Source organism: Nematolebias whitei, chromosome 7 (assembly GCF_014905685.2).
Source record: "Nematolebias whitei isolate Nwh7 chromosome 7, NemWhi1, whole genome shotgun sequence".
NCBI lineage: Eukaryota > Metazoa > Chordata > Actinopteri > Cyprinodontiformes > Rivulidae > Nematolebias > Nematolebias whitei.
This window is the reverse complement of record NC_056504.1, coordinates 42,315,389-42,342,614: the sequence shown is the minus strand read 5'-3', so window position 1 is coordinate 42,342,614 and position 27,226 is coordinate 42,315,389. Positions and strand designations below refer to the sequence as shown.

At 42.0% G+C, this 27,226-nt stretch overlaps 1 protein-coding gene across 1 annotated transcript in view; it reads left to right on the top strand.

Annotated features, from left to right (window-relative positions):
* Positions 1–27,226, top strand: part of LOC119412846 (inositol 1,4,5-trisphosphate receptor type 1) — a 130,162-nt gene that overhangs the window by 39,454 nt on the left and 63,482 nt on the right. Inside the window, exons 18-31 of the mRNA XM_037679883.1 lie at positions 652–706; positions 789–954; positions 1,626–1,787; positions 1,872–1,946; positions 2,056–2,193; positions 2,277–2,402; positions 2,481–2,681; positions 4,707–4,958; positions 5,167–5,292; positions 5,392–5,520; positions 7,688–7,808; positions 7,905–8,089; positions 9,265–9,413; positions 9,503–9,614. Of these exons, the coding sequence (XP_037535811.1) occupies positions 652–706; positions 789–954; positions 1,626–1,787; positions 1,872–1,946; positions 2,056–2,193; positions 2,277–2,402; positions 2,481–2,681; positions 4,707–4,958; positions 5,167–5,292; positions 5,392–5,520; positions 7,688–7,808; positions 7,905–8,089; positions 9,265–9,413; positions 9,503–9,614 (1,997 nt within the window). The remainder of the gene's footprint in view (positions 1–651; positions 707–788; positions 955–1,625; positions 1,788–1,871; positions 1,947–2,055; positions 2,194–2,276; positions 2,403–2,480; positions 2,682–4,706; positions 4,959–5,166; positions 5,293–5,391; positions 5,521–7,687; positions 7,809–7,904; positions 8,090–9,264; positions 9,414–9,502; positions 9,615–27,226) is intronic.

The following is a 27,226-nucleotide window of genomic DNA, read 5'->3' as shown; positions in this document are numbered from 1 at the left end:
CCCACCACCCTTTTAGGGGCAGAGATTTTTTTTAAGGGTAGAAGTGGAAATGCTTCATTTGAAGGGGCAGATGATTCGTATGTGATATTAAGAAGTCGTGTTCTGTCATCTGGTGTGTTTAAAATTAGTGTTTATGTAATTATTTTCAGTTTACATATCCAATATAAGTTTTATTTTTTCATTGCAGTCATATTTGTTCATAACTTTATTATTAGTAAACCTGAGAGTTGCTGGATCCAAGCAAACAGTTGCCGGAACACACCCTGTCAAAATAAGAGTTCCCAGATCCTGTTCCGACAGGATCCGGCTCAAATTAAGCCCTGGTTTGAAAGCTCCTTTAGCATACTTGCTCTAATTTTGTATTTTTCTGCTAATTTTAGCTAGCCTTTTGCTACGTTTTTTAAGCTAGCTCTTTGCAACTTGTATTTTTTAGCTAACCTTTTGTTACATTTAGCGAGCCTTTTATTACTTTTAGTTAAGATAAACTTCTGCTGCTTTTAGCCTTACTTTTGCTCACTTTAGCTTTTATCTACTTTTCTGCTGCTTTAACAACTCAGTTTCTGTGTCTTCAGTGAAGTCATTTAGCACTCACATGACATTTTGACAAAAAATGCCATTTCTGTAGTGACCTTTAACTTCTTACCATTCCAGGGGCTTTGGATTTCGAACGCATAGAAGAGCAGGCAGAGGGGATCTTTGGTGGAAGGTACTTTTATTTCACAAACACTAAGTCAAAAAAAAGAAGTTTGCCTATTTGATTATCTGTGGATCTATCTGTGTACGTATAGTGAAGAGAACACTCCACTGGACCTGGACGATCAAGGTGGACGGACCTTTTTGAGAGTCCTGCTCCACCTAACCATGCATGACTATCCTCCTCTGGTGTCCAGAGCCCTGCATCTGCTTTTCAGGCATTTCAGCCAGAGACAGGAGGTCCTTCAGGCATTCAAGCAGGTAGCCCAGCTGTACATAGCAAAACTTAAACTATTTAAACTATAATTAGTACACCTACTACAGGTGAACATTTCTCTGTACTTACCACAGTCATGGTAATCCAACAACTAACATACTGTAATATTGTGAAGTTTCAAAACATTGAAATGCTGTTTGAAATGAAACTAGACTTCCTTAAAGGAATGCATATTGCTCTCCTTGCATGTCAAAGTTTTAAACAAAGATCTTACACAAGATGTTTGCACTCAAAGTGTATGTTACGGGCAACTATCAGGTACTACCACACAAAAGTTTAGCTTTATATCTGTAAAATTGACTGGCTTAGAGCATTTTTTGTGTTTGCTAAGGTTGATTGGCAGCGGCAGCGATCTTGAATTGAGTTGGCTCAACAGTTATTCAGTTGTAGATGCACATCTAATGATTACTTTCTCAGAATTTAATGAAAATCCATCCACTGGCCTATAAGGTGTCTTGCTAAGAAACAGAAATAATTCACACAGATTGGCAATTACCTTCCTTTCATGGCAGCAGACAATAATCAACGTGATGTTCTGACATCAGTCATTGAGTGTGTTCACACCTAAACGGATCTATACAATAACATTTTTCTGGAATCTGTGTAGTTTTGCTAATTATTTCCTCCTTATTGCATCAACTCTGTGTATGAACAGGTGCAGCTGCTGGTCACCAGCCAGGATGTGGATAATTACAAGCAGATAAAGTCTGATCTGGACCAACTGCGTTCGATTGTAGAGAAATCAGAGCTCTGGGTTTATAAAAGGCAGGGGCCAGACGAGAGCATGGATGTAGGAGAGATGCCAGAACTTAAAAAGGTGCGACACATTTATTGTTGTGAAAAACTAATATATGACAGCCAGGTCATATTTGGTTACACTTTATTGTGTTGTGTTCTGCAGGATGACTCAGGGACCACTGACAAACCAATGAAAGCAGAAAGCACGAGCAGTTACAACTATAGGATTGTAAAGGAGGTAACTGTTATTACTGATATCACTGTCTTATGTTGTTGCACAGCAAAGCCTTTCCAAACATACTAAATCTTCATTTGTTCAGTTTTTCTCTTTTGTGTTTCCTTCATAGATCCTGCTGCGTCTCAGCAGGTTGTGTATCCAAGAGGGTCTGTCGGGTAGGAAGAGCAGGAAGCAGCAGCAGAGGTTGCTCAGAAACATGGGGGCTCACACTGTGGTTCTCGAGCTGCTACAGATTCCCTATGAAAAGGTTTTTATAGGTTTTATTTAAATGTTTTTACTATTTTGTGCCTCTGTGGACAATCGTTTAAATCGGGTATGTTTTCCCTACAGGGGGAAGATTTGCGTATGCAGGCTATAATGAAGCTCGCTCATCAGTTCCTGCAGAACTTCTGCGCAGGAAACCCACAGAACCAAACCCTGCTTCATAAACACGTCAACCTTTTCCTCAATCCAGGGGTCAGTTGTGCTTTCTGATTTCACATTGACTCAAACTAATATTTGACCCTAAAGCAACAACTTTCTTTTTTCTTCCAGATCCTTGAAGCTGTCACCATGCAGCACATCTTCATGAACAACTTCCAGCTGTGCAGTGAGATAAACGAGCGCGTGGTTCAGCACTTCGTCCACTGCATTGAAACGCACGGCCGCAGCGTTCAGTACCTCAAGTTCCTACAGACGATCGTCAAAGCAGAGCACAAGTTTATTAAAAAGTGTCAGGACATCGTCATGGCCGAGGTGTGCCTAGTTTCTGAAACACTGCTTTTTACTGATTTTCTTGGGCATCATGTAATGTAATTAAGCATGAGATTCATGAGAGATGAGGAGATGTGGTGGCGCAGAGGTTAGACAAGGTGGGCCTGTGATCCGAAGATCGCTGGTTCAAGCCCCGGTACCGACAACATCAAAAATGTGGGTGGGGTAGGTGATGGACCCACACCTGCCCCCACCCTCATTAATTTGCCCCACTCTGGGCCCATGAGCAAGGCCCTTAACCCCCATCTGCTCCCTAAACAGGTCTCTTGAAAATGAGTTCTCATGGCTCAATGAGACTACCTGGATAAATAAAGGTAAATGAAAAAAAATTTAAATTCTGAATTGTTTCAAATCATAGCAGAACTGGTGTCGCACATCTTTAATTTGTCCATAAACCATAATACTGTTCCAAACGCCTGCTTTTGTTCTACCTTTACTGAAGGGAGGAGACCCCACTATACAGAACAACTATCGGCCGATCTCTAAACTCTGTATTCTTGCTAAGGTTTTAGAAAAATTGCTAAACTCTCAAGTCATGAAGTGTTTGGATTATTTTAACATCTTATCTTCCCATCAATCTGATTTCAGGAAACAACACAGCACATTGACTGCTTCGCTGAAGGTTTTTAATGAAATTGTTGAAGCACTGAATGTTAAGGACTATTGTGCCACACTTTTCTTAGACCTGTCTCAAGCTTTTGACATTGTGGGCCTTGACATGTTATGCCATAAGCTCTCAGAAATTGGTTTCACAGACCATACTATCGGTTGATTTTCGAATTACCTTTCAGATTGAAGGCAATGTGTCCAACATAATGGTACATCTTCCTGCTATTTAACTTTCAATAATGGTGTACCACACGGCTCAGTCTTAGGTCCCACCCTCTTCACAATCTACATAAATACTTTAGGTCAGATCATTCTGGATGCCAACATTTCTATGCCAATGACACAGTAGTGTAGTTTATTGTCGAGCTAGAACAGTTGCTAAGGTTTTTCAGCTTTTACCGTCTGCTTTAGACATAGTCAGGTCAGATTTCTTCCATATCAAACTGGTGCTATATGCTAATAAAACCAAAGGGATGTTGTTTTCAAACAGGAAGTCGGTACCAGCAGTCCTTCCTTCTATCTTATATACGACTGGTGTTCCTATTGACTTCATCGATTCTTACAAATACTTGGGAATTTTGGTCAATGCACATCTCTCTTTTAAGCCTCACGTCGAAAACTTGGTAAAGAAATTGAAAGTTAAATTGGGTTTCTTTTTCAGAAATAGATCTTGTCTGACTCTGAACGCTAGGAAATGCCTTCTAACTGCGACTTTCCTTCCGTCCATTGACAATGGTGACATTACATGAATGCTCCTACAAACACCCTGCAAATGTTAGTTGCTGTCTACCATGGCGTGCTAAGATTCATAACTGGCTGTAACTACTGTACCCATCACTGCACCCTGTACTCACTGGTTAACTGGTCATCAATAACTTCACGCAGACTCTCTCACTGGTACATTTTCATCTTTAAATCACGTGTTAGTCTATATACTGTATCCTCCTACATGTCACGTCGTCAGTGCAGCTACAGTGTGTGCTCTCAGGACATTATTACCTGCAGTGTTCCCTCAGTGCAGACTGAATTCAGCAAAAGGGCCTTCTCCTACTCTGCTCCTGTAACCTGGAACACCTTGCAAAAAGATCTGAAGCTCTCAACCTTGACCTCAAAAGGATTTTAAACTGTACTGTTGAGTTCATAGCAAAAAACCAATGCAGACATGTTCCTGTTTTTAGCATCTTACACCGTTTTATAATGTAGTTAGTTTTTTTTATTTCAGTTTATATGCTTTCATATGAATGTCTATTGTTGTGTGTACCTCATTTATGGTTCTTTGTTTAAAACAGGGCTCTCTTGTAAATCAGTCCTCGTGACTCATTGAGACTAACCTGTATAAATAAAGGTTGAATGAATGTAACGTTTCATGTAATATTTATTTTGTTGTTCCCTTCACAGCTTGTGAATGCAGGAGAAGATGTTTTGGTCTTCTACAATGATCGCGCCTCCTTCCAGACTCTCGTCCAGATGATGCGATCCGAGCGGGATCGCATGGATGAGAACAGTCCGCTGATGTACCACATCCACCTGGTGGAGCTTTTGGCTGTCTGCACCGAGGGCAAGAACGTCTACACAGAGATCAAATGTAACTCTCTGTTACCACTGGATGACATAGTGCGGATTGTGACCCATGAGGATTGTATCCCTGAGGTGATTTGGTCCTCCAAAAAAATCTAATAAAACTGGTCTAAAGACTTGATATTTGTGAGAAACAAAAGGTCTTGTGAAAAAAATGCTAAAATATTCCTGATTTTATTATTTTAAGTGACTGTAGTGGTAGATTTAAAAGAGCATATTTTATCACTAATTGTTCTTTGTTGCATTTGACTGGAAGTTAACCGTACCTAAAATCTTTCAGGTGAAGATCGCCTACATCAACTTTCTCAACCACTGTTATGTCGACACTGAGGTTGAAATGAAGGAGATCTACACCTCCAACCACATGTGGAAACTTTTCGATAACTTCCTTGTTGACATTTGCATAGTAAGAAACATCTCATTTGCTTTACTTAAGAAATAAGAGCTGTTTTAGAAACAACCAAATCTAAATAAAATGTCATTCTGACGTTGCTGTTTTGTTTAGGTGTGCAACAACACAAGTGATCGAAAGCATGCTGACGCCATTTTGGAGCGCTACGTGACTGAGACGGTTATGAGCATCGCAACCACCTTCTTCAGCTCTCCGTTCTCTGACCAGAGCACCAGCCTGCAGGTAACTGTGTCACATCACAGAAACATTTACAGTTTCTTTACAGGAGAAATATTTGCAAAAATATAACTTGTTCTGTGCTTGAGAAGAGAAAAAAATAACACCCCTAGAATTTTTGTGGTCCTTTAAAATATCTTAATGACTCCAACAATGTTCAATCAGGTCATCTGAACGGTTTTTTTTTTTTTTCTGAGACGTTTCGTCCTTCATCTAAAGGACTTCTTCAGTCCGAGGAGCCACAAACAAACTGTAGTCCCACAAATATCACACTCCCATAGTGGAAAAAAACAGTTTGTTGGTGATAAGATGGTTTATGGGGGCCTGCCTTCTCCCCCGTCAACTCCTTTGAGGAGGTTTGTGGCTCCTCGGACTGAAGAAGTCCTTTGTATGAAGAATGAAATATCTCAGCCCATTTTGGCATGGCTGCCTCCGAAGAGTTGACGGGGGAGAGGTCGCGCCTCAGAAACCATCTTATCACCAGCAAACTGGATTTTTCCACTATGGGTGTGTGGCATTTGTGGGACTCCAGTTTGTTTGTGGCTCCTTGGACTGAATAAGTCCTTTGGATGAAGGATGAAACGTCTCGGGAAAAAAAATAAAATAAATTTTTAACTGTCCAGATGACCTGACTGAATGTTGAATTTGTACCTGGATTATTGAGCATGAACTTTGGGGTGTCTTAATGAATCATTCTGATTTGTTGGGTGAAGAAAATCACACCCCCTCTCTTTATCTAATCCTACTTTACCTTTAAATTTATTCTCTGTACTACTGAAGTGACAAGTAAATGGTAAATGGACTGTACTTGTACAGCTCCGTTCTATGTGATCAAAATACTCAAAGCGCTTTACACTACAATCTGTGCCCTCATTTACCCATTCATACAGCACTCTACTAGATCTCTACAAAGCTAATTAAACAAATCATTCTAATGAGACTAATCAGTGCTTTTTTTTAGATCACATTCATACACCAATGGGACACACATCAGAGGCAATGCAGGTTCAGTGTCTTGCCCAGGGACACTTCGGCATGTTACGGTTGGTGGATTCGAACCCCCAACTCTTGCATTGGAGGACGACTGCTCAAACCACTCAGCCACAGCCGCCCCAGTCAAAACTAGGAAGAACTATTGAAAATTCCCATCATTAAATATATAGTTTAAAAATGATTTTTTTTAAAGAGCTAATGATACTTTATCTTTACTTTAAAGGTTTTTTTTTTCTTTCTTGGAAAGCTGTTTCTTTATTGCTTTGGTTTAAATGTTTTTCCCAGCTGACATAAGCTGTCATAAGTTGTTTTTTCCCTTTATTCTCAGTAAGTGCATAAGAAAGTAACTAAAGCAGCCATAGTGAAAGTACACATCTAAAAACTAAAAAAAACAAAAAAGAGAAGGAAATTAATTTTTACTGTATTAAAAAATGCATGTTACAGTAGTCCCTCGCTACTTTGTGGTTCGTTTATTGCGGATTCACTCTGTTGCGGTTTTTCAACATAAGCTTGGACATGACACACAATTGACTGATTGATGGATGAACTGCACGACTGGCATAGAATTTTTATTTAAAATAAATTATTTTAAATTATTTAGCACCTGCTGCACATTTGTGCAGCCCAGAGCTGCAGGAAAAGCTTCCTCCTGCGTCTCTGTGCAGCCCTTACTGCAGGATAAACTTCCTGCTGCAGCTGAACAGCTGATCTGCGTGCAGAGCGGAGAAGTGGGCGTGGCCGAAAGCGCTTGCAGGTGGCTGAGAGCAGTGGAGGCAGAGAGACGTAAATCATGTCATTCTGTGCTTTTTTTTTAGAGCGTTTAGTTTAGAAACATTGTTTAGAATATTGCAAGAGTGTGGGAAGGGTTTAAAACACCTTTATACATATATATATATATATATATATATATATATATATATATATATATATATACACAAAGTATATATACATACAATATAAAAATACTCAAACTACTACTTGTATACTGGATACTACTTGTACTATTCCTACTTCACGGTTTTTCACTTATCGTGGGGCTTCAGAGAATGGATCCCTCGTGATAAACAAGGGACTACTGTATTTCTATCTCTACTTTCAGATTTAGTCATGTGTTTGTGTAATTTCATGATTGAATGTTTTTCTTACACTTGTCATTTAAATATATTTGTCTTTCTCTCAGACCAGGCAGCCGGTGTTTGTGCAGCTGCTGCAGGCTGTGTTCAGGGTTTATCACTGCCACTGGTTGAACTCAGTCCAGAAGGGTTTTGTTGAGAACTGTATCAAAGTCCTCTCAGATGTTGGTAAGATCAATACTTTACTAAACACTTGCTTTCATTTTTTAAAAACATTCATAACCAGTAGTCTACATAATCTGTGTGTCCTTGTGCACAAACCAGCTAAAAGCAGAGCAATAGCCATCCCTGTGGACCTGGACAACCAGGTGAACAACCTGTTTGTGAAATCTAACAACATTGTTCAGAAGACAGCCTTGAGCTGGAGACTCTCTGTTCGAAACTCCACCCGCCGGGAATCAGTAGTGACCACATCGAGGGACTACAGGAATATCATTGAGAGGCTGCAGGTACGGCTGCTGTGGATTCTCAGTCCGCCATCAGATTCAGCTTTCTAAAGTGTGCAAAGGAGCATTAAGCTTGATACCCAATCATTTCCACTGTAATTAGCACCTTCATGCAGGACCAGAGCATCTCTTGTGTGAGCCAGGCAAACAAAAACTCTCCATTATGAGGGGTGTGAATTCAATATGCATATTCATTCAACCTTTATTTATACAGGTTAGTCTCATTGAGTTGCGATGACTAATTTTCAAGAGAGACCTGTATATTAAATATTAATAAGAATATGCATATGAATCAAATCAAATAATTTTTTTTAAATCAAGAAAAGTCCCTGAATGGGAAACAAAGCGAAGAGAACCAACTGCTAAACAGAAGTCCAGTTTCATTTCTTTGGGATTTTGGGTTTGGGTATCTTTTTACTTACTGTATGTTTCGCAGTATAAGTTGCAGTCTTTTGCATAAATTTGCAACTCCTGCGACATATACAGTGAAGCGACTTATTTATGTTTTTTTCTCCATATTTATAACCCAATTTTTAGCTGAGATCTGAAGATTTCATTCATTCTGACATGGAAAATATTGAACACTACCATTTTCAGCCACTAGAGGGCCCTCGAGCAATATGGCAAGCCGAGTGTCTCATTAATAGGTAAAAGTGGCTATTAATGAGACACTTGGCTTGCCATACAAGGCACATTTGTCTCGCACCGGAACACCTGGAGCAATGTCAAATCAGCTACATTTTGTCGTGTCGCCCAGGCAAAATGCAGCTGATTTGACCATTAAAGTGCATTTATTAAGTAAAAGTTAAACTGAGACACACTTTTGCTGTAATTTTGAGCAAACAAATAATTGTTTTTAAGTGTTAATCTTGTTAAATTCTTGTTTAAGTCCTCCCGTGCACTCTCCCGCGTCTGCCATTTAGCAGCCAATCGATTTTTGGCACAACACCGGCCCACATTTCCAGATTGTCAGCGGTGACGCGTAACAAACACGACGCGTCAGCGGTGACGCATAGTAGATGCAACTTATACGTTGAAGCTACGTATTTGTTTTTTTTCATTTTATTAGACATATTTGGATTGATGCGACTTATATGGAGGTGCAATGTTTACGGCAGCAAGTACAGTACTTGTTCCCATTAATTTCCACACACAAAAACATATATATTTATTGTCAGGACATTGTGTCAGCTTTGGAGGACCGTCTGCGTCCACTGGTGCAGGCTGAGCTCTCGGTCCTGGTGGACGTGCTGCATCGTCCCGAGCTGCTCTTTCCTGAAAACACAGACTCACGCAAGAAGTGTGAGAGCGGGGGTTTTATATGCAAGTAAGCAATGCAGATATAGATTTATTTCTCAGCCTAATTTACTATATATTTCAATCTTGGGGAATAACGTGTGCATACGTGTGTGTAAGGTTGATCAAACATACCAAGCAGCTGGTGGAGGAAAATGAAGAGAGACTGTGTATCAAAGTTCTGCAAACGCTCCGGGAGATGATGACCAAAGACAGAGGTTATGGAGAGAAGGTAGGACTGGCGACACATTTATAATGACACAACATACAACAACAGAAATGTGCATTCGAGTGCTTTAAATCATACACTGTACACTGATCAGCTATACAAAGTTCAGGCCAGTTGATTCATATTATTTATATCACTAAAATACTCCTGACTTTTCTGCATCCACTGTAGTTTCTGGCGGCTGTGGCACAGTGGTAGGGCAGCCCCCTTGGGACAGGAATGTTGCAGGTTTGATCCCCAGTCATACCTATATGTCGTGGTGTCCTTGAGCAAGACACTAATCGCTTCCCCACTTCCCCACTTGTGTGTGTCTCACATGTGCGATGAGTTAAGTGCAGAGAACACATACAATGATGACAGTAAACACTTTCACTTCATGAAACTGTCTGTAGCAGATTCTGCAAAGTTTGAGATAGGGCCTCTGTAGCTCAAACATGTTTTTTCTGCACAGCTCACAGATACTTGAATGGATTAATATCTGGACAATTCACGGCCTAAGTCAGTTCCTTAAATCATCCCAAGGCTTGAGCAATTTTAGCAGTTTTGTGGTGTGCAACATCCTGAGAGGGATCACTATTTTCATAAAGGGAGTGTACTTGTTCAGCAGCATAGTGCAGGTTGGTGAGACATTTTACATACATTCACAAAATGTTTTTTTTTTCTGGATCAGACAGCTCAGGCCAACCATCATGCATCACTGAGTCATGGTCTCATTATCCTTTCTGTACTTTGCCAGCTACAATCAAGCTGTGGAGCCACCTTTTTTTAATTCCACCATTTCCATAAACAGGATTTTTACTTGCTTACTAATCTTCCACACACTACCAGGTGCCATTATAATTAGAGAATCAGTATTTTCATCTAAACGGGCAGTGGCTGTAATTTTTGCCATTGATTGGTGTATAAATACACTTTGAAAATGTGTCTAGTATAATTGTTGTTGCTTGCAATGGGATTTATGTTGGTAAATAAGGTAGGCCTTTTTGTAAATATATGTAAAAGGAACATTTAGTCTTGGATTATATTCCAGTACAGTAGTCCCTCGCTAGGGGAGTGGTGGCACAGAGGTTAGAGAAGGTGGGCCTGTGATCGGAAGATTGCCGGTTCAAGTCCCAGTTCCGCCAACATCAAAAATGTGGGTGAGGTAGGTGAAGCACCCACACCTGCCCCCACCCTCATTCGTCCCACTCTGGGCCCTTGAGCAAGGCCCTTAACCCCCACCATCTGCTCCTTCGTGTGTCCTAGATAGCAGCTCTCTGCTCCACACAGAGGGCTGTGGTAGCTCGGTTGTCTGTGGTTGCATCAGGAAGGGCATCCAACGTAAAAAAAAAATAACTGCCACTTTTTCATGCGACTTAGTTCGCTGTGGCGACTCCTAAAAAAAGGGGGGGGGGGGGCGCAGCTGAAAGAAGGAAAAAAAACAACAACAAAAAAAACAGTAGTCCCTCGCTGCTTCTCGCTTTGTTTTTCAAAATAAGATTGGACATGATGCCCAATTGGCTGATTGATGGATGAGCCACACGATTGACATGAAATTTTTATTTCAAATAAATTATTTAAAATTATTTAGCACCTGCTGCCTCTGTGTGCAGCCCACAGCTTGCAGGAGAAGCTTCCTCCTGCAGCGTGTCATATCTCCGCTCTGCAGCGGAGAAGTGGGCGTGGCCGAGAGCGCTGGCAAGATGGCAGAGAGCAGCTAGAGGCAGAGAGCTGAGATCATGACATGCTGTGCTCTTTTAGAGCATTTAGAGTTTAGAAACATTGTTTAGAATATTGCAAAAGTGTGGGAAGTGTTTGAAATGCATAAAATAAACTACTTGTACTACTATTCTTACTTCATGGTTTTTCACTTATCGCGGGGCTTCAGGGTACGGATCCCCCACGATAAACGAGGGACTACTGTATTGTTTTCAGTTTTGTTTCCAGTGATTTCTTGTGTTCCTCGGAGAGTTAAAGTGAAACAAAAGTGAAAAAAGTCATTCAAGTCTTTCAACGTAAGCAGCAGTATTTAGTATGATGTTTTTACATGACAAAGTGATGGTATTAAATTATGTCTTCAAATAGTTAAGCACTTTATTGTCTATGTTTCCAAAGAAATGTCAGTAGATGATCCAGCATGCTAAGAAATTATCGGTAGGTTGTCACTGTCATCTCTTCTGCACTAGTTCTGCTCATTTTGGGGAATATTACTTTATAAACAACTTTTCTTTGTGTCCCAATGATTCCTGCAGTCCTGACTCACCTAACATGCTAACATGTCATGCTGTATCATTAACCCCAGCTTTAACTTCCTCCTCCTGGCGTCGTTCTCTAACCCCTAAAACTTTCTGTTCTCTTTCAGCTCAGGGCCTTTGATGAAGAGATGGATATGCCTAAGGTGGTCTCTCCTTTTCTTGTACTCCTGCTTGTGTTTCCCTGAGCTCTTGCCCGTTGTATCTGCAGTCATTTCAGTTGTGTAACTGTACGGTAGCAGCTGTGGGTTGTTGTTGCTGTTAGTGGGGCCTCTGGGCACAGATGGTTGCAAAACATGGCAGAGTAAGTCAGCTTTAACAGCTGGTATGCTGTCTGCAGACTACAGTGTGTGGATTCACAATGATGATGCTGCGTGCTGCTCAAATGACCTGGGTTATGTCATCTTCCAAGATGGGGTCACTTGTTAGCTGGGCCAAGTGCCAGAGCTGCAATTATGTCTGTCCCCAAATATTTACATGCCAACTTCTTTATCATTAAAAAAAAGTAGTGATTTTGGGACACTTGATATTTAAAAACTAATCCCCAGAAGCTAAAAATTGATGAGGCAAACAACATGAAAGCAGCTCTGAAACTTCTCAGCTTTCCACTGTTTTCCCTAGAATGTGAACATAGTATTTTAAAATTATACTCAATTTGAATTTTTATACATACATCCTGCTGACATCCTTTAAAATCATCTAAACAGTCTAAATGTTTGTATATGGGCACAGAAAATGGCATACTTGTGTTTTACTTTGAAATACCCTTTTATGTAAAGTAGCTCAGAATTAATTGTCTGGCATCACCTGACTATTTAAATGAGCTCATCCCCTCCCTCTTTTCTTCTCGCAGCCTCCTCCTGCTTTCTTGTTTATTAAAGAGTTAGAGAACAAGTTTTAGAAAAATGGAGAACAAAAACAAAGAAAAAACTTGTTTTTGGACCAAACACTCAGCCAGGTACGACAGAGATTTAGGGCCATGTTAAGAAAAAAATTAATTACATTACGTGAAAAAAGTAATAATATTACGAGAATAAAGTCGAAATAATGCAAGAATAAAGACGTAGTACATCCTCGGTCAGCTCACACTTGCTGTGGATTATAGACATATATATGTAGATGCCTCACTGAGCGCTGAATCGTACGTACACGTTGCCGCTATGAATGCGGCAAAAGTGAAGCAATTGATAGAAGATGCCTCATTCATTCACAGTGAAACTGATCCTCTTATGACATAAATGCTAATGCATTTTAAATGATTTCCTCTAGGGGCCAAAAAAGAACACAATGAAGGACTGTGGCAGCCATCTTGAATTGGACTGGCTCCAACTATTCGTTAGTAGCTGTGCGATGATGGCTTTCAAAAGGTTTCTCTTAAATTCGTTCAATGCTTCATGAATCATTTTAGTATCAGTAGGCAATAAACAATAAGTCAGTTAATCGCATGGTAAATGAAAATTATCAATTTCATTTACATTTTTTTCATCGGCTTTATTGTTTCTTTGTGTCTCTCTGTTTCTACTGAAGACACTGGAAGACAACTGTGGTGCTCTTCACTGACCCCTCCCTTTCTCTTTAAAATCTGTTTTAATCATCCAAAATTGCGTTTTTGGATCGTTAGACGCAGCTAAGCTGAGAAGCTAAGCTACAAGCTAAGCTAACAGGCCGACCTCAGAGAAAAACCTTTGTTTTGTCGAAGCTCCAAAATTCACGGATGAAACCCGTGCCTTCGTCTAAAAAGTTGTTTTTTTCTGCAAAAAGAAGCTGAGAAATTGTTTACTGATTTGTTTTAAATTAAAAGCTTTGTGTGAAAAATGCTATGCTAAAGAGCTCAAACCACACTGAGCATCCACCATTTTGAGAACCGAATAACAAGAAAGAGAGACAGCCCATGTCACGTCAAGGGGCCTCCCTCCCATTCTTCTTAAAGAGACACGCTGCTCGCTCCCTCACGATCCATCCTTCGGTTCAAACAGTTTTGTACTGCCATCAGTGGTCAAAAAAGGCACCACACACAAAAAATATCCAACATTTCTTCTTAAATTTGACAATAATTACTAATTATTGAATTTCAAACGATATTATTGTGTATCGCAATAATTTCTGAGACAATTAATAGCCCAGCAAAATTTGTTATCGTGACAGACCTAAGTATCAGAGAAAGTTGACTCTTACAGGTAATGGCAAAATTTTAAACACCTCTCTAACAAACAGAAAAACACTTACAAATGTTGTGTGCACTAATAAATACTGTAGTTAGCAGTTAAAAGCAAGCATCGTTCAGAAAACGAGCTAAAACAAAAAAAGCTAGAAATTTGGAAGAACAAAGGAGTTCTGAAATGAAACATGCTGTTTTTCATGCATTAAAGCTAACTCTTTATTGAGCTCAAAGTGTTATAAAGGCTTGTGTTTCACATCAGATTTGCTTTTCATATCTGCTTTTATAGAACTGAAGGTATGAAAGCCACATCACTTTGAGTTTCTGCGTATCCATGGGTTTTGTTTTCATCCTGTTGTTGGCTGTTTCCTGTCTGCAGCAGTAGGAGGCACTGTGACCACGTGCATGTTTCACCCATCTGTGAGCTTAATGAACGTGAGGGGCAGCGGCACTCACTGAGGCTGTGTCCTAGTTTTCCTGCAAGCTGCACGATTCCTGGGTTCCTGCCAACTCTGGTTACATAAGTACTGAGCTTTTTTTTTTTTTTTTTATTCCTGGAACTCAGCCTCGCTACTGTTGGGCGACCTTCAGCAAGTAATTGCCAATAAAAGTGTGGAGAAGCAGTTTACCCACTTGTTGTTTGTGAATGTGCATGCGTATCAGTGTGTGTGTACCTGTGTGTGCAGAATTGCAAATTTTAGTAAAGGGTTAGCGTTGCATTAATTAGCGTTTGTGTGTAAAACGTGTGTTTTGAGTTGATTTGTGATTCTTCTTTTGCCTTTTTGTCCTCTTTTAATCTTTGTGACACAATTCCTAAAAAACTCTCCGCTTCCTCGCACGCCCAGTCTCACACAGAAGCTGCAACACCCACTTCGTGTAAACCTAATGGAGCTGGCTGTGAAGTGTGCGTGTGATATGAAAAAACAGTTTTGTCTCTTTACCTTTGGGGAAATAGGGCGACCGTACGTGCTTCTATGACACAGACGCATCACATAAAGTCGGGTCAGGGAATAGTTTGTATATTTCAGAGCTTGGGTGAGACTTTTTGGCGAGCTTGACGTGTCCCACCCCACGGCTAAATGCCAGCAGGATGACTATCAGCTAAATTTGTTCCTCCCCGAGTTACATAAAAGTCGGAGGAGTTGAGGAGATGCAGAACGGCGCTTCTTCCTCTCGGGGTGCCCTCCTCACCTGCCGATGAGGTTGTGTGGTTTCATCAAAGCAGTTATGCAATCACCCCCCCCCCCCCCCAACCCATCCCAAATGTTACCAGAAAGTCATGTTTCAGGCCGTCCTTTAAAGCTCAACAGTATACAGGCCTGAAATGAACGTCTTTTTTTTTAAATCCCTTTAGCCACTAGACACATTTTTACCCATGAACTTGTTGCACCTGCTTTGGTTAAAACAAAACCTCATTTTACAGTAAGAGAGCGCAGCATTTTAATCTGCACATAGTGAGTACCATTAGTGGTAAACCCTGTTTTTTTGTGTGTGTCATTCACATGACACAGGCTCCATCTGCAAACACCAAGAGATGTGTCTATTTATGCACTTTCAGAAGAAACACAGCAGAATGAGCTCTGTGTGTGTGGTTGTGTCTTTATTTCCTCTGGCGCTGATCTGAGAGGTGTGAAACAGATCGGGGGGTTGCCCTGGGGAGATTCCAGTTTAGTAAAATTCACTGTAGTTGGGGCGGATGTGGCAGCTGCGAGTGGGGGGGGGGTTAACCCTGCGGTATACTGTATGTGTATGTGGTTAGGCTGGGGATGATCATCTACGCATGTGGACTCTGATGAGCGTATTGCTCTGTGGTTTGATGTGGTCACACTGAGGTGGTGTCCACGGTTCTTGAGGAGGTCGGTCCTCCCGTGGTGTCAGTCTCTCTGCTGAACTCTGTCCCGCTCCGTCATCTGCAGCTGGTCTGATCATTTGTTTGGATTGCCGGAAGTGAGTTCAATGTCTGAACACTAAAAATACACATCACTACTCGAGCGAAGACTGACAAGTGTTAAACTGCGTGCAGACAGTTTCCTTTGCAGGGATTATTTGTGGAGCTTGGCGAGAGTCGGGCGTAGAAATAAAAGTAGAGGTTTGAAAAATCTGTTCTCTAAGCTGCTAACAAACTTTATTCTGTTAAAAAAATACATGCTATAGGTCATTATTCAATCTAATAATATGGATAAATACTGGAAAAGTTGGCAACTCCTACTAATGGTATCCATCCATCCATCCATTATCTTTACTCGTTTATTCCATTTTGGGTCACGGGGGTCGCTGGTGCCCATGTCCGGCAGTCACTGTGTGGGGGGTGGGGTACACCCTGGATGGGTCTCCAGTCCATCGCAGGGACACATAGAGACAAACGAGACAAACAACCATTCACACTCTCTCTCACACCTAGAGACACTTTAGAGTTACCAATCAGCCCAACATGCATGTTTTTGGTCTGTGGGAGGAAAACGGAGTACATGGAGAAAACCCACGCATGCACGGAGAGAATATGCAAACTCTACCCAGAAAGGCCCCCAGACCGGGATTTGAACCAGGGACCTGCTCGCTGAGAGGCAGCAGCTCTGCCAGTTGTGCCACCGTGCTGCCCACTAATGGTATCACTTAAGTTATTATGGATACTGCACGAGTCCTCCTGTAATTGTTTTTGTGTGTCCTTGTCACTGTTGTGGTATTTTGTGTACCTGTGTATCTATATACTGCTATGACAACTACATTTCTATTAATCTATTTGTTAGTGGACCAGTGGCGATGCTAGCCTCCTTTTGGGAGTGCTCAAGCTAAACTGGTGCTAAATTTTAACTCGGCATCCCTTAAAAATTAAGAAATCATTTTGTAAGGAAACTCAGTTCTCAAATCTTACATTCACTAAAATATTGATAAAATTTTAAATAAATATGGAATTAATTATGACACACTTAAACGGGCCAGCAAAATCTATGATTTTTTAAAAATCACAAGTCGGATTCTCAACGCCACCTGTCAATCAATCCAGTATGCTCGTCAGCAACTGGCCAATCAGTGACTTCAATTTGTCCCGAAGGTAAACGCCCCTTACCTTTAGGAGCAACGCCCCCTTTTCATCCGACAACATTGCATTACAAATACTTTGCAGTCAGTAGCTGTGCTTTGTTTTGTGTGTTTTCTATGTTGCAACTTCTGGTTGCATAAGTTTAGTCTTTGTTATGATCCTTTAAAAGTTCTATTTGTGACTGAGATCCTCACTTATGACCATACGACCCTGAACAGGGTAGATCTCGTCTGATCTCGGCAGGGTCGGGCCTGGTGAGTACTTGGATGGGAGACCACCTGGGAATACCAGGTGCTGTAATCTTTCGTACTTCTCAAAAACCACACCATGGCAAGCCAATAAGAGCCATTGACAGTGCTGGGGGCTAAGCACCCTTAAAGGTCAGTTCCTAGAATCGCCCCTGTAGTTGACGGTTAGCGTTCTTGTTTTTTCGAGGAACCATTGTAGTAAGTTGTCCACAACAGCGCAGTCAAATTCAAACCCATATGGAGTCAAAATTTAAAGTCAAGGGCCAAACTCGTTTATGATTTATTGAAGGAAGACATTCATCTTCCACATTTTTCAGATGCATTTTTCATATCACAATGTTCACATAGAAACATTAACTAAATTTTATTCAATACGTTCTAAATAGTAATCAGAACGAACCTAGATTATTGGTTAAATTTACGATTAAAATAAGCACATTGACTTGACTTACATGACCATGCTGACATGTTACAGTGCATTCTGGGACTTTTTGTTTTAGTGGTTTGTGGACAATAAACTTGCGAGCTGAAGTGTAAAAAAACATTCAAACAACATGTTTTTGTTTTAATTGTTTTAATGCTAATAACTGGAGGCATAAATGTCCAGTTTTAATTTGGTGACTATACTAGTGATGTTAATATATATAGATGTTGGCATTTGTAGACGATCCTTAACTCTTATTTTCACAGCTGGTGTTATGTCGACTTCTGTTTAACCCTCAAACTTCACAAAACAAAGCTTAACACAGCACTTCCTGCTCATAAGCATCAATGTTATTCCAAATACTTTCATAATAATAAACTCGAGGGACATATTTTCTATGACCTCTTGTTTGTTTTTCTCTAACCCAGCCTTTGCAGGGCTCTGGACTAATCCCGGCCTCGGACTGACATTCTCTTGTTTTTCTAAGTAGTACACGACCAACAGAAATCATAAACAGGAGTTAAAATGCATTTATAATTTGCCTAACCTGCTAAACCAGTCAAAGACTCATGGTGACCTGAAAATTGTAGTGTTATTTAAAAATACAGTGGACTAAAATATCATCTTTTGCATATGATGCTTTCCAAAGAATCTTTGCAAACATGTTCTGTAGATTCCCTTTATTCTTTGTACATTGTCTTACTTTCTCTTTCTAACGCCGTCTCATTCTGTCTGAGCAGGCCCACCCACACACAGTTTTTTCTTTTTAATCAAGTATCCCTGGCTATGAAAGATCTCTCACAAAACTGATTAAAAACATTGCAAAAAAATATATAAAATTATGTAGTTTTATAAACTCTAATAAAGAAGCAGGTATTTTTGAGGTAAAAATCATGAAGTTTTAAGATTATGGAATTTCAATTCGATTCAGTTTATTTATATAGCGCCGAGTCACAATGGAAGTTATCTCAGGACACTGTACAGAAACATTTATTTACATTATAAATGCCAATTGGAAACATTTTCTATCTAAGGAAAGAAAGATGCAGATTGCGTTGGGTCTTCATTTTGTCGCAGTCTCACATCCTGAGCTAGCACAAAAGCAACAGTGGAAAGGAAAAACTCCCTTTTTAACAGGAATAAACCTCCAGCAGAACCAGGCTCAGGGCAAGCGGCCATCTGCTTCGACTGGCTGGGTTTGAGAAGACGGGAAGGAGGAACAGACACAGAATGAAAGGTCCAGAATGGAGGCGAGCAGGTCCTTACTAGGAGGAAAGATATATATAAAAAAAAACATGAAGAACATAGAAACAAATACAAATTATTCATTTTTATTAATTTGTAACTATTCATTTGATGAAATTAGGTTAATTTATCCTCCAGTAGTAGTAGTAGTAGTAGTAGTAGTAGTAGTAGTAGTAGCCTATAGCTGCATAACTAATGGGGAGGGGGGTCAGGAGACCAAGCTAACCCTAACTATAGGATTTATCATAGGAAATACTTGAGCCCAGTTTTAAAAATAAACAATGCGTCAGCCTCACGGACAGAAACTGTAAGTTGTTTCCACAAGAGAGGAGCCTGATAACTGAAGGCTCTGCCTCCCATTCTGCTTTGGGAAACTCTAGGAGCCACAAGTAAACCTGCAGTTTGAGAGCAAAGTGGTCTGTTAGGAAAGTATGGGAACATATTATGGGAACATATTTAATAGTACAAATGTTAATTGTAAGTGTAGGTGAGCTGTGTAGAACATTGCTTTTGGAAAAAATGGTTTTGCATAACTGTCTTCTCTGTCACATTTTCTCTATTCACTCAATATTATTCATATAAATTGCAAAAAATATCTGTGGATTGAGCTGGTGTTGCATTCTAAAGGATTAAACACACCATCTTAGTTTGCCTCTAATTGAAATAATTGTGAATTTTTTTATAATCTACTTGCACAATGACAAGAGCACTTTTGAATATTTTACTGTTTTGAATAATTGCTCAGCCCTTAATAATACACAAATTAATGAATTATTGATGGGAATTGCAAAGTGTGAATAGAAGTGGTTCAGATCTAAGTATACAAGGACCGTTTAATAAATAAAAACAGAATCTACATCTGATCTTATGCTCGGTTTTGCCTTAATGGACCAATTGTTTGGTTTCATATTTGACCAAACCAGAAAATTGTCAGGGATCTGATGGCAGAGGATCCCACACACAAACTCAGAATGGTTTTAAAATGTTTATTGAATGAATAAACAGCTTCTGATGATTCGGGTCCAGAGCTGGAACTGTGTCTAAAACGATACAGAGGAGAGGTTAGTGTTTTGACAGAATAACAGTTATCTGAATACAGACGGTCTGGAAAAACACTAACCTTTCTTGTTGTCGGGGGCTGCTCAGCAGAGACACAGAGCTGCAGGAACCAAGGAGAATCCAGAGGCGTAGTCGAGGACGAGCAAAGTTCATTAACGGGATCCGAAAAGGCGACAGTACCAAAAGGGAGAGGCGAAGGCGAAATCCAAAAACGTGCAAAGGTCATTAACAAGGTCTGAAGGGCTGAGGTACAAAAGGGGCAGGCAAAAAGCGTGGTCGAGGAAACAGGCGTGGGTCAAGATACAAAGAGCTGTGAGACTATGGAAACGCTGGATAACTGTGACAAAAGCAAGCAGTTGATCTGGCAAAGAGTGAAGAAAGCAGGAAGTATAAATACACCCAGAAACAGGTGGAGACCATCAGCAGTAATCAGAGAGAGAGAGAGGTGTGACATGCAGCAGGCTGTCAGAAGCAGCAGAGGAAAATACCAGAGGAGCAGAGAAGAATATCAAACAGTGAACAGAGTGATAAATAAAAGGAAAAACAGAGTGTAAACTGTGACAGATCCCCCCCTTAAGACGCGGCACCTGACGCGCCCCGAGGTTGGTCCGGGTGGAGACGATGGAAGTCTTTGATGAGGGACTTGTCGATGATGTGACGGGAGGGGACCCAAGAGCGTTCCTCTGGGCCGTATCCCTCCCAGTCGACCAGATAGTGGACTCCTCGGCCCCATCTCCTGGAACGGAGGAGTCGACGTACGGTGTAGGCGGGTGCCCCATCGATGATCCGGGCGGGTGGGGGGGTTTCTGGGGCGGGGTGAAAACGGGAGGGCAAGAAGGGCTTGATCTTGGATACGTGGAAAGATGGGTGGATTCTCATGGACTTGGGTAGAGATAGGCGGGCAGAAACTGGGTTGATGACTTTGGATATGGGGAAAGGGCCAATAAAACGGGGAGCAAGTTTGCGTGAGTCTACTTTTAATGGGAGGTCTCTGATGGAGAGCCATACCTTTTGACCCTCCTGATAAGTGGGTTGTTGAGACCTCCGCCGGTTAGCCCCTTTAACGTAGGCTGCGGAGGTCTCCAGGAGGGCTCGTCTGGCTCTCCGCCAAATGCGTTGGCAGCGTAAGGCTGACTAGTGAGCAGAGGGTACTTGGGCTTCACGTTCCTGGAGGGTGATAAGAGGGGGCTGAAAACCAAAAACAGTATAAAACGGGGACAGACCGGTAGCAGATGAAGGGACGGTGTTGAGGCCGTGTTCGACCCAGGACAGGTTGGGGGACCACTGGCTGGGATCCTTCTGACAGAGGATCCTCAGCTTGGCCTCGACCTCCTGGTTCGCCCTCTCTGTCTGGCCATCCGTCTGGGGATGAAAGCCAGAGGAGAGGCTAATGGAGACCCCCAGGAGGCCGCAAAACTCTCTCCAGAATTTAGAGATAAACTGAGGTCCTCTGTCAGAAACGATATCCGTTGGCAGACCGTGCAGGCGAAAACCCTCACGTGACATGATCCCAGCCAGGACCTTGGCTGAGGGGAGCTTGGGAAGGGGGACCAGGTGGACCATTTTGGAGAACCGGTCAACGACCGTCAGAATGACGGTATTGCCAGCAGAGAAGGGAAGACCAGTGATGAAATCAAGGCTGATGTGGGACCATGGGCGTGACGGGATAGGAAGGGGACGGAGGAGACCAGAAGGGGGACGACGTGAGGATTTTGCTTGGGAACAGGCAGGGCAGGATAAAACAAAAGAGCGCACGTCCTGGTTTAGCGTGGGCCACCAGAACTGTGCGCGAACTAAAGAGACAGTCTTAGAAAAACCAGGGTGACAAACTAGGCGGGAGCTGTGGCAAAACTTGAGGACTTCTTGAATAAAATCAGGGGGTACAAATAATCGGTCAGGGGGACAGTTGGTTGGAGGAGGGTGCAACTGGTTGGCCTGTCGCAGGTCCAGTTCCAATTGAGTGACAGCCAGGCGGGCAGAGTTCGGGAGGATAAACTCCCTGGTGGGAGGGGGCGAGGAACAAGAATCCTCCTCCATGATGCGAGAGAGGGCATCAGGTTTGGTGTTCTTGTGACCGGGTCTATAGGTGAGTGCAAAGTTGAAATGAGAAAAGAAAAGTGCCCACCTGGCTTGTCGAGGGTTGAGGCGTTTGGCCGACTTAAGGTACTCGAGATTTTTATGGTCGGTCCAAACCTGGAATTGGAACTGGGCGCCCTCCAACCAGTGCCTCCACTCCTCCAGCGCCAGCTTAACAGCGAGCAGTTCACGTTCCCCGACATCGTAGTTCCGTTCAGCTGGTGATAGGCTTCTAGAGAAGAAAGCACAGGGGTGAATAATTCCTTCCTCGTTTTGTTGGCTGAGAACTGCCCCCACACTCACACTAGACGCGTCTACTTCTAAGATAAATGGTACCTCGGGGTTGGGGGTATGGAGAACAGGGGCAGTAGAAAACAGAGTCTTTAATTTATTAAAGGCTGCATTAGCTGCCTCAGTCCATAGGAACCTCTTTTTAGAGGAGGTGAGAACACGGAGGGGGTTAGCAATGAGGCTATAGTCTTTAATGAATCTACGATAAAAGTTGGCAAACCCCAAGAATCTCTGTAGCTGTTTCCGATCCTTGGGTACTGGCCAATCTAGTACCGCAGACACCTTATCGTGACTCATTTCAACCAAGTTTGGTGAAATCTTAAAACCGAGAAAGGATGTGGATGACTGGTGGAAATCGCATTTCTCAGCTTTGACAAATAGGTTATTCTGTAGTAACCGGGTGAGAACAGATCTGACGTGTTTTTTGTGTGATGTTAAGTCTTTGGAAAAAATTAAAATATCGTCAAGGTAAACAAAAACAAACTGATTGACCATGTCCCTTAGGACATCATTGACCAGAGACTGGAACACTGCTGGGGCGTTGGTCAAACCAAAGGGCATGACCAAATATTCGTAGTGACCATTGGGTGCGTTGAAGGCTGTCTTCCACTCATCTCCCTCACGGATGCGTATCAGATGATACGCATTACGGAGGTCAAGTTTGGTGAAGACGGAAGCGCCTTGGATGAGGTCAAAGGCGGATGACATTAAAGGGAGAGGGTATTTGTTCTTTATGATTATCTTGTTTAACCCTCTATAGTCTATGCAGGGTCTTAAGGATCCGTCCTTTTTCCCCACAAAGAAGAACCCAGCTCCTGCTGGGGAGGTAGAGGGTCTGATGATGCCGGCTTGAAGCGAGGTCTTGATGTACTCCTGCATGGCTTCTTGTTCAGGAGTAGATAGGGCGTACAGGGCCCCTTTAGGGGGAGTAGACCCAGGGGCCAAGTCAATAGGGCAGTCGTAAGACCTGTGGGGTGGTAACGAGGTGGCCTTGACTTTATTAAAAACCTCCTTTAGGTCATGGTATTCTTTGGGAACCTTAGAAAGGTCTGGGTAGGTCTCTTCAATATTGTCCCTGGGCACAGAGGGAATAACCGCATCGAAAAGACAAGATGCTAAGCAGTTATCAGACCACCCCACGATCTCCTTCTGTTGCCAGTTGATGTGTGGGTTATGTTTTGAAAGCCATGTGGCCCCTAGGACAACAGGAGAATGTGGAGATTTGATAATAAAAAACTGTAAAGTCTCCTTGTGATTACCTCCTATGATTAATGTCACAGGTTCAGAAATTAGTGAAGAGTAGTGAAGAGGGTGACCATCTAAGGCAACAATGGACAGAGGTCTGGGGGATTTTAACAGTTTTATTCCTAGCACTCGGGCAAATTGAAGGTCCATGAACTCAGAATCAGCCCCTGAGTCGATGAGTACTTTTGTGGAGGTGCAGGTCTTACCAGGAGCGGACAGCTCAGCAGGAAAAGTGAAGGGTGAGGAGATTACAAGGTTCTGGGTCTGACTCAGCAGGAGCCTCCTCTTCTCTGCTGAGTCTGGTCTTTTAACGGACAGTTGGAGATGTTGTGAGTATTTTGGCCACAGTAGAAACACAACCGATGTCGACGTCTCCTCTCCCGTTCCTCTGGGGTGAGGCGGCTGCATCCAATCTGCATGGGCTCCTCTTGTGATGTTTCTGGTGGATGTGGTGGAGAGGGAGGTCCCAGGGTAAGTCGTCTGGGCACCTCTCTTGGTTCCTCGAGGGGTCTTGAAGTTCTGCTGACCCTTTCAGCTCGTTCCCGAGACCTCTCCATCAAGCGCAGATCCACTCTTGTCGCCAAATCCTCCAAGTCCTTCAGTGAGTCTGGGTATCGCTTGGTTGCCAGGTAGTCCTTGATCTCCTCATTAAGTCCTCGGTAAAAAGAATCAGTTAAAGCCTCTTCATTCCATTTGCTACTAGCAGCCGTAGCGTGAAAATCAATAATATACTCAGTAACTCTTTGTTTACCTTGCTTCAATGTAAACAGTCTACAAGCAGCCTCTCTTTCTGGGAGGATGGGGTCAAAAACTACACAGCTCTTTAGAGAATTCAAGAAAAGAGTAGCAGTACCTTGAGTCTTTTTGCCATTCAGATGTTCCCCAAGACTTAGCCTTTCCAGACAGGAGGGACACGGTATACGCCACCTTCGCACGTTCAGAGGGGAAGGCTGAGGGCTGGAGCTGAAAATTAATTTCACATTGCGTTAAGAATGGTCGGCACTGGTCCGGTGCCCCTGAAAACAGTTCTGGTGGTGTCAAACGTGGTTCCCAGAGAGGTTTGCTCGTGGTTCCAGTATGTGCATGACTGCCGACATGACTTGAGTCCTGAGGATCAGAGTGAGGAGTAAGAGTCTTAATCATGTTTATGATCTCGTTCATGCCGGACTCTAACTTATTGATGGCACCTTCCACACCAGAGCGCCATTCTGAGCCCGGTGTAGGAGGTGTAGGATCCATAATTTGGCCAGATCAATCTGTCAGGGATCTGATGGCAGAGGATCCCACACACAAACTCAGAATGGTTTTAAAATGTTTATTGAATGAATAAACAGCTTCTGATGATTCGGGTCCAGAGCTGGAACTGTGTCTAAAACGATACAGAGGAGAGGTTAGTGTTTTGACAGAATAACAACAGTTATCTGAATACCGACGGTCTGGAAAAACACTAACCTTTCTTGTTGTCGGGGGCTGCTCAGCAGAGACACAGAGCTGCAGGAACCAAGGAGAATCCAGAGGCGTAGTCGAGGACGAGCAGAGTTCATTAACGGGATCCGAAAAGGCGACAGTACCAAAAGGGAGAGGCGAAGGCGAAATCCAAAAACGTGCAAAGGTCATTAACAAGGTCTGAAGGGCTGAGGTACAAAAGGGGCAGGCAAAAAGCGTGGTCGAGGAAACAGGCGTGGGTCAAGATACAAAGAGCTGTGAGACTATGGAAACGCTGGATAACTGTGACAAAAGCAAGCAGTTGATCTGGCAAAGAGTGAAGAAAGCAGGAAGTATAAATACACCCAGAAACAGGTGGAGACCATCAGCAGTAATCAGAGAGAGAGAGGTGTGACATGCAGCAGGCTGTCAGAAGCAGCAGAGGAAAATACCAGAGGAGCAGAGAAGAATATCAAACAGTGAACAGAGTGATAAATAAAAGGAAAAACAGAGTGTAAACTGTGACAAAAATAGAAATAGCTGAAACAAATGTTCTGTGAGAGAATGCAAATCACCCGCTGTCTTGCATGCCAAAGTTTTGGATAAAGATCTTGCATGATCTGTCAGCACTCGGAGTATGTGTTGGGGATGACTCTCAACTACTACCACTCCAAATGTCAGCTCATTTTTTTGTCAAATGGACTTGGTTATGACCATTTAACGTCGGCTAAGATTAAACTATTTTGTTATTTATTTAATCTTATGTTGACTCCTAAAGGTAATAAATTGTAGCTGTACATTTAAGGTTTACTTTCCGAGTTTCTTAAAAATGTGTTTGTCGTTATTTTAACGATATTTTGCTAACAGACAAACTGTACAGAGATAGGCAATTGCATTACATGCCTTTCATGTCAGAGAACAAATTTAAGATTAAAACCTCCGTCTAATTCTGGATGCAGAAACTGATCCAGGCCAGCATCTTCTCAGATTAAGGTCACCACATGCATGGTCCATAGTCAATCCAAAGTGTTGTTTCTCCGTTCACATTGGCCCAGTTCTATATCAGACTAGTCCTGCTGACCAAATGTACACTGACCCTGAATGCAGCCGAGTGTTCTGACCCGGAACACCTAAACGTCTTGCAGCAACTTGTTAGACTGAACTCGTCAAGCCTCTTCAATATGTTAATTCAGAAAATGTTTTCTGAGAAAGTCATCGTTTTTTAACTCGACTGGAGCTTTTTATAGCTGTAACTTCCCACCTTTTTGTCCCTCACCAGTCATCGTCCTGTGTTTTTGGTGACAGATGGCCAATGTAAGCTGTCGTGTGTCATAGGTTTAGTGGCCTGGTAATTTTTTTTTTGTTGGGGTGGAGGGATGATTATGTAACTCTAACCCTATCACCTTTTCCTCTCCGCTCTCCAATCCCTCCTAATGTGTCTTTTTACATAACAGAATATGTGGAGCAGCATCGTTTCCTGCTCAATTTACCTTTTTTTTTTAAGCAAGTTGTGCAAACCAGAGCTGACATATTTGAGTCTGTTAGGTGAGAAAATGTGTGATTGTCACATCTGTGGTTTTGATCCTTGTAAAATTAATTTGTCTGCTTTGTGTTTCGTGTTGCTCTAAACGTGGCTCACACTGAGAACTTCTCATCTTCTAATTACCGTACTCTTTCTTTAACCGTTGTGCGATTTCAGTTTCTGCTCAGCTTGTCTCAAACAGTAAAAAGATGAAATTCCTTGAAGGAATGCATATCAGTCACCTGCTTGTATGCCGACGTTTTAAATATCTTGATTGATCCATTAGAGCTTATAATATGCGATGGGGTGACTCGGCTACTACCACATCACATTTTATCTCAATATTTTTAAAGTGACTGAGTTATAGCCATTTTTATGTTTGATAAGCACAATGAGCTGTGGCACCCATCATTTGTAGATGTTCCTCCAATTATCACTTTTTCATTAAAATCCATCCTCTGATTTATGAAATATTTTGCTAACAGACAAATGAACACATAGACACAGGCAATTGCATATTCACCAGTCTTTCATAGTAGCTGGTAATAATAATCAAACACGTTTGTTTGAAATTTGCTCCTTTACTTTAATTTCTTTTTTCTATTGTAGTATGAAGATATCCTGAGATATATTCATACATTAAACGGGTTC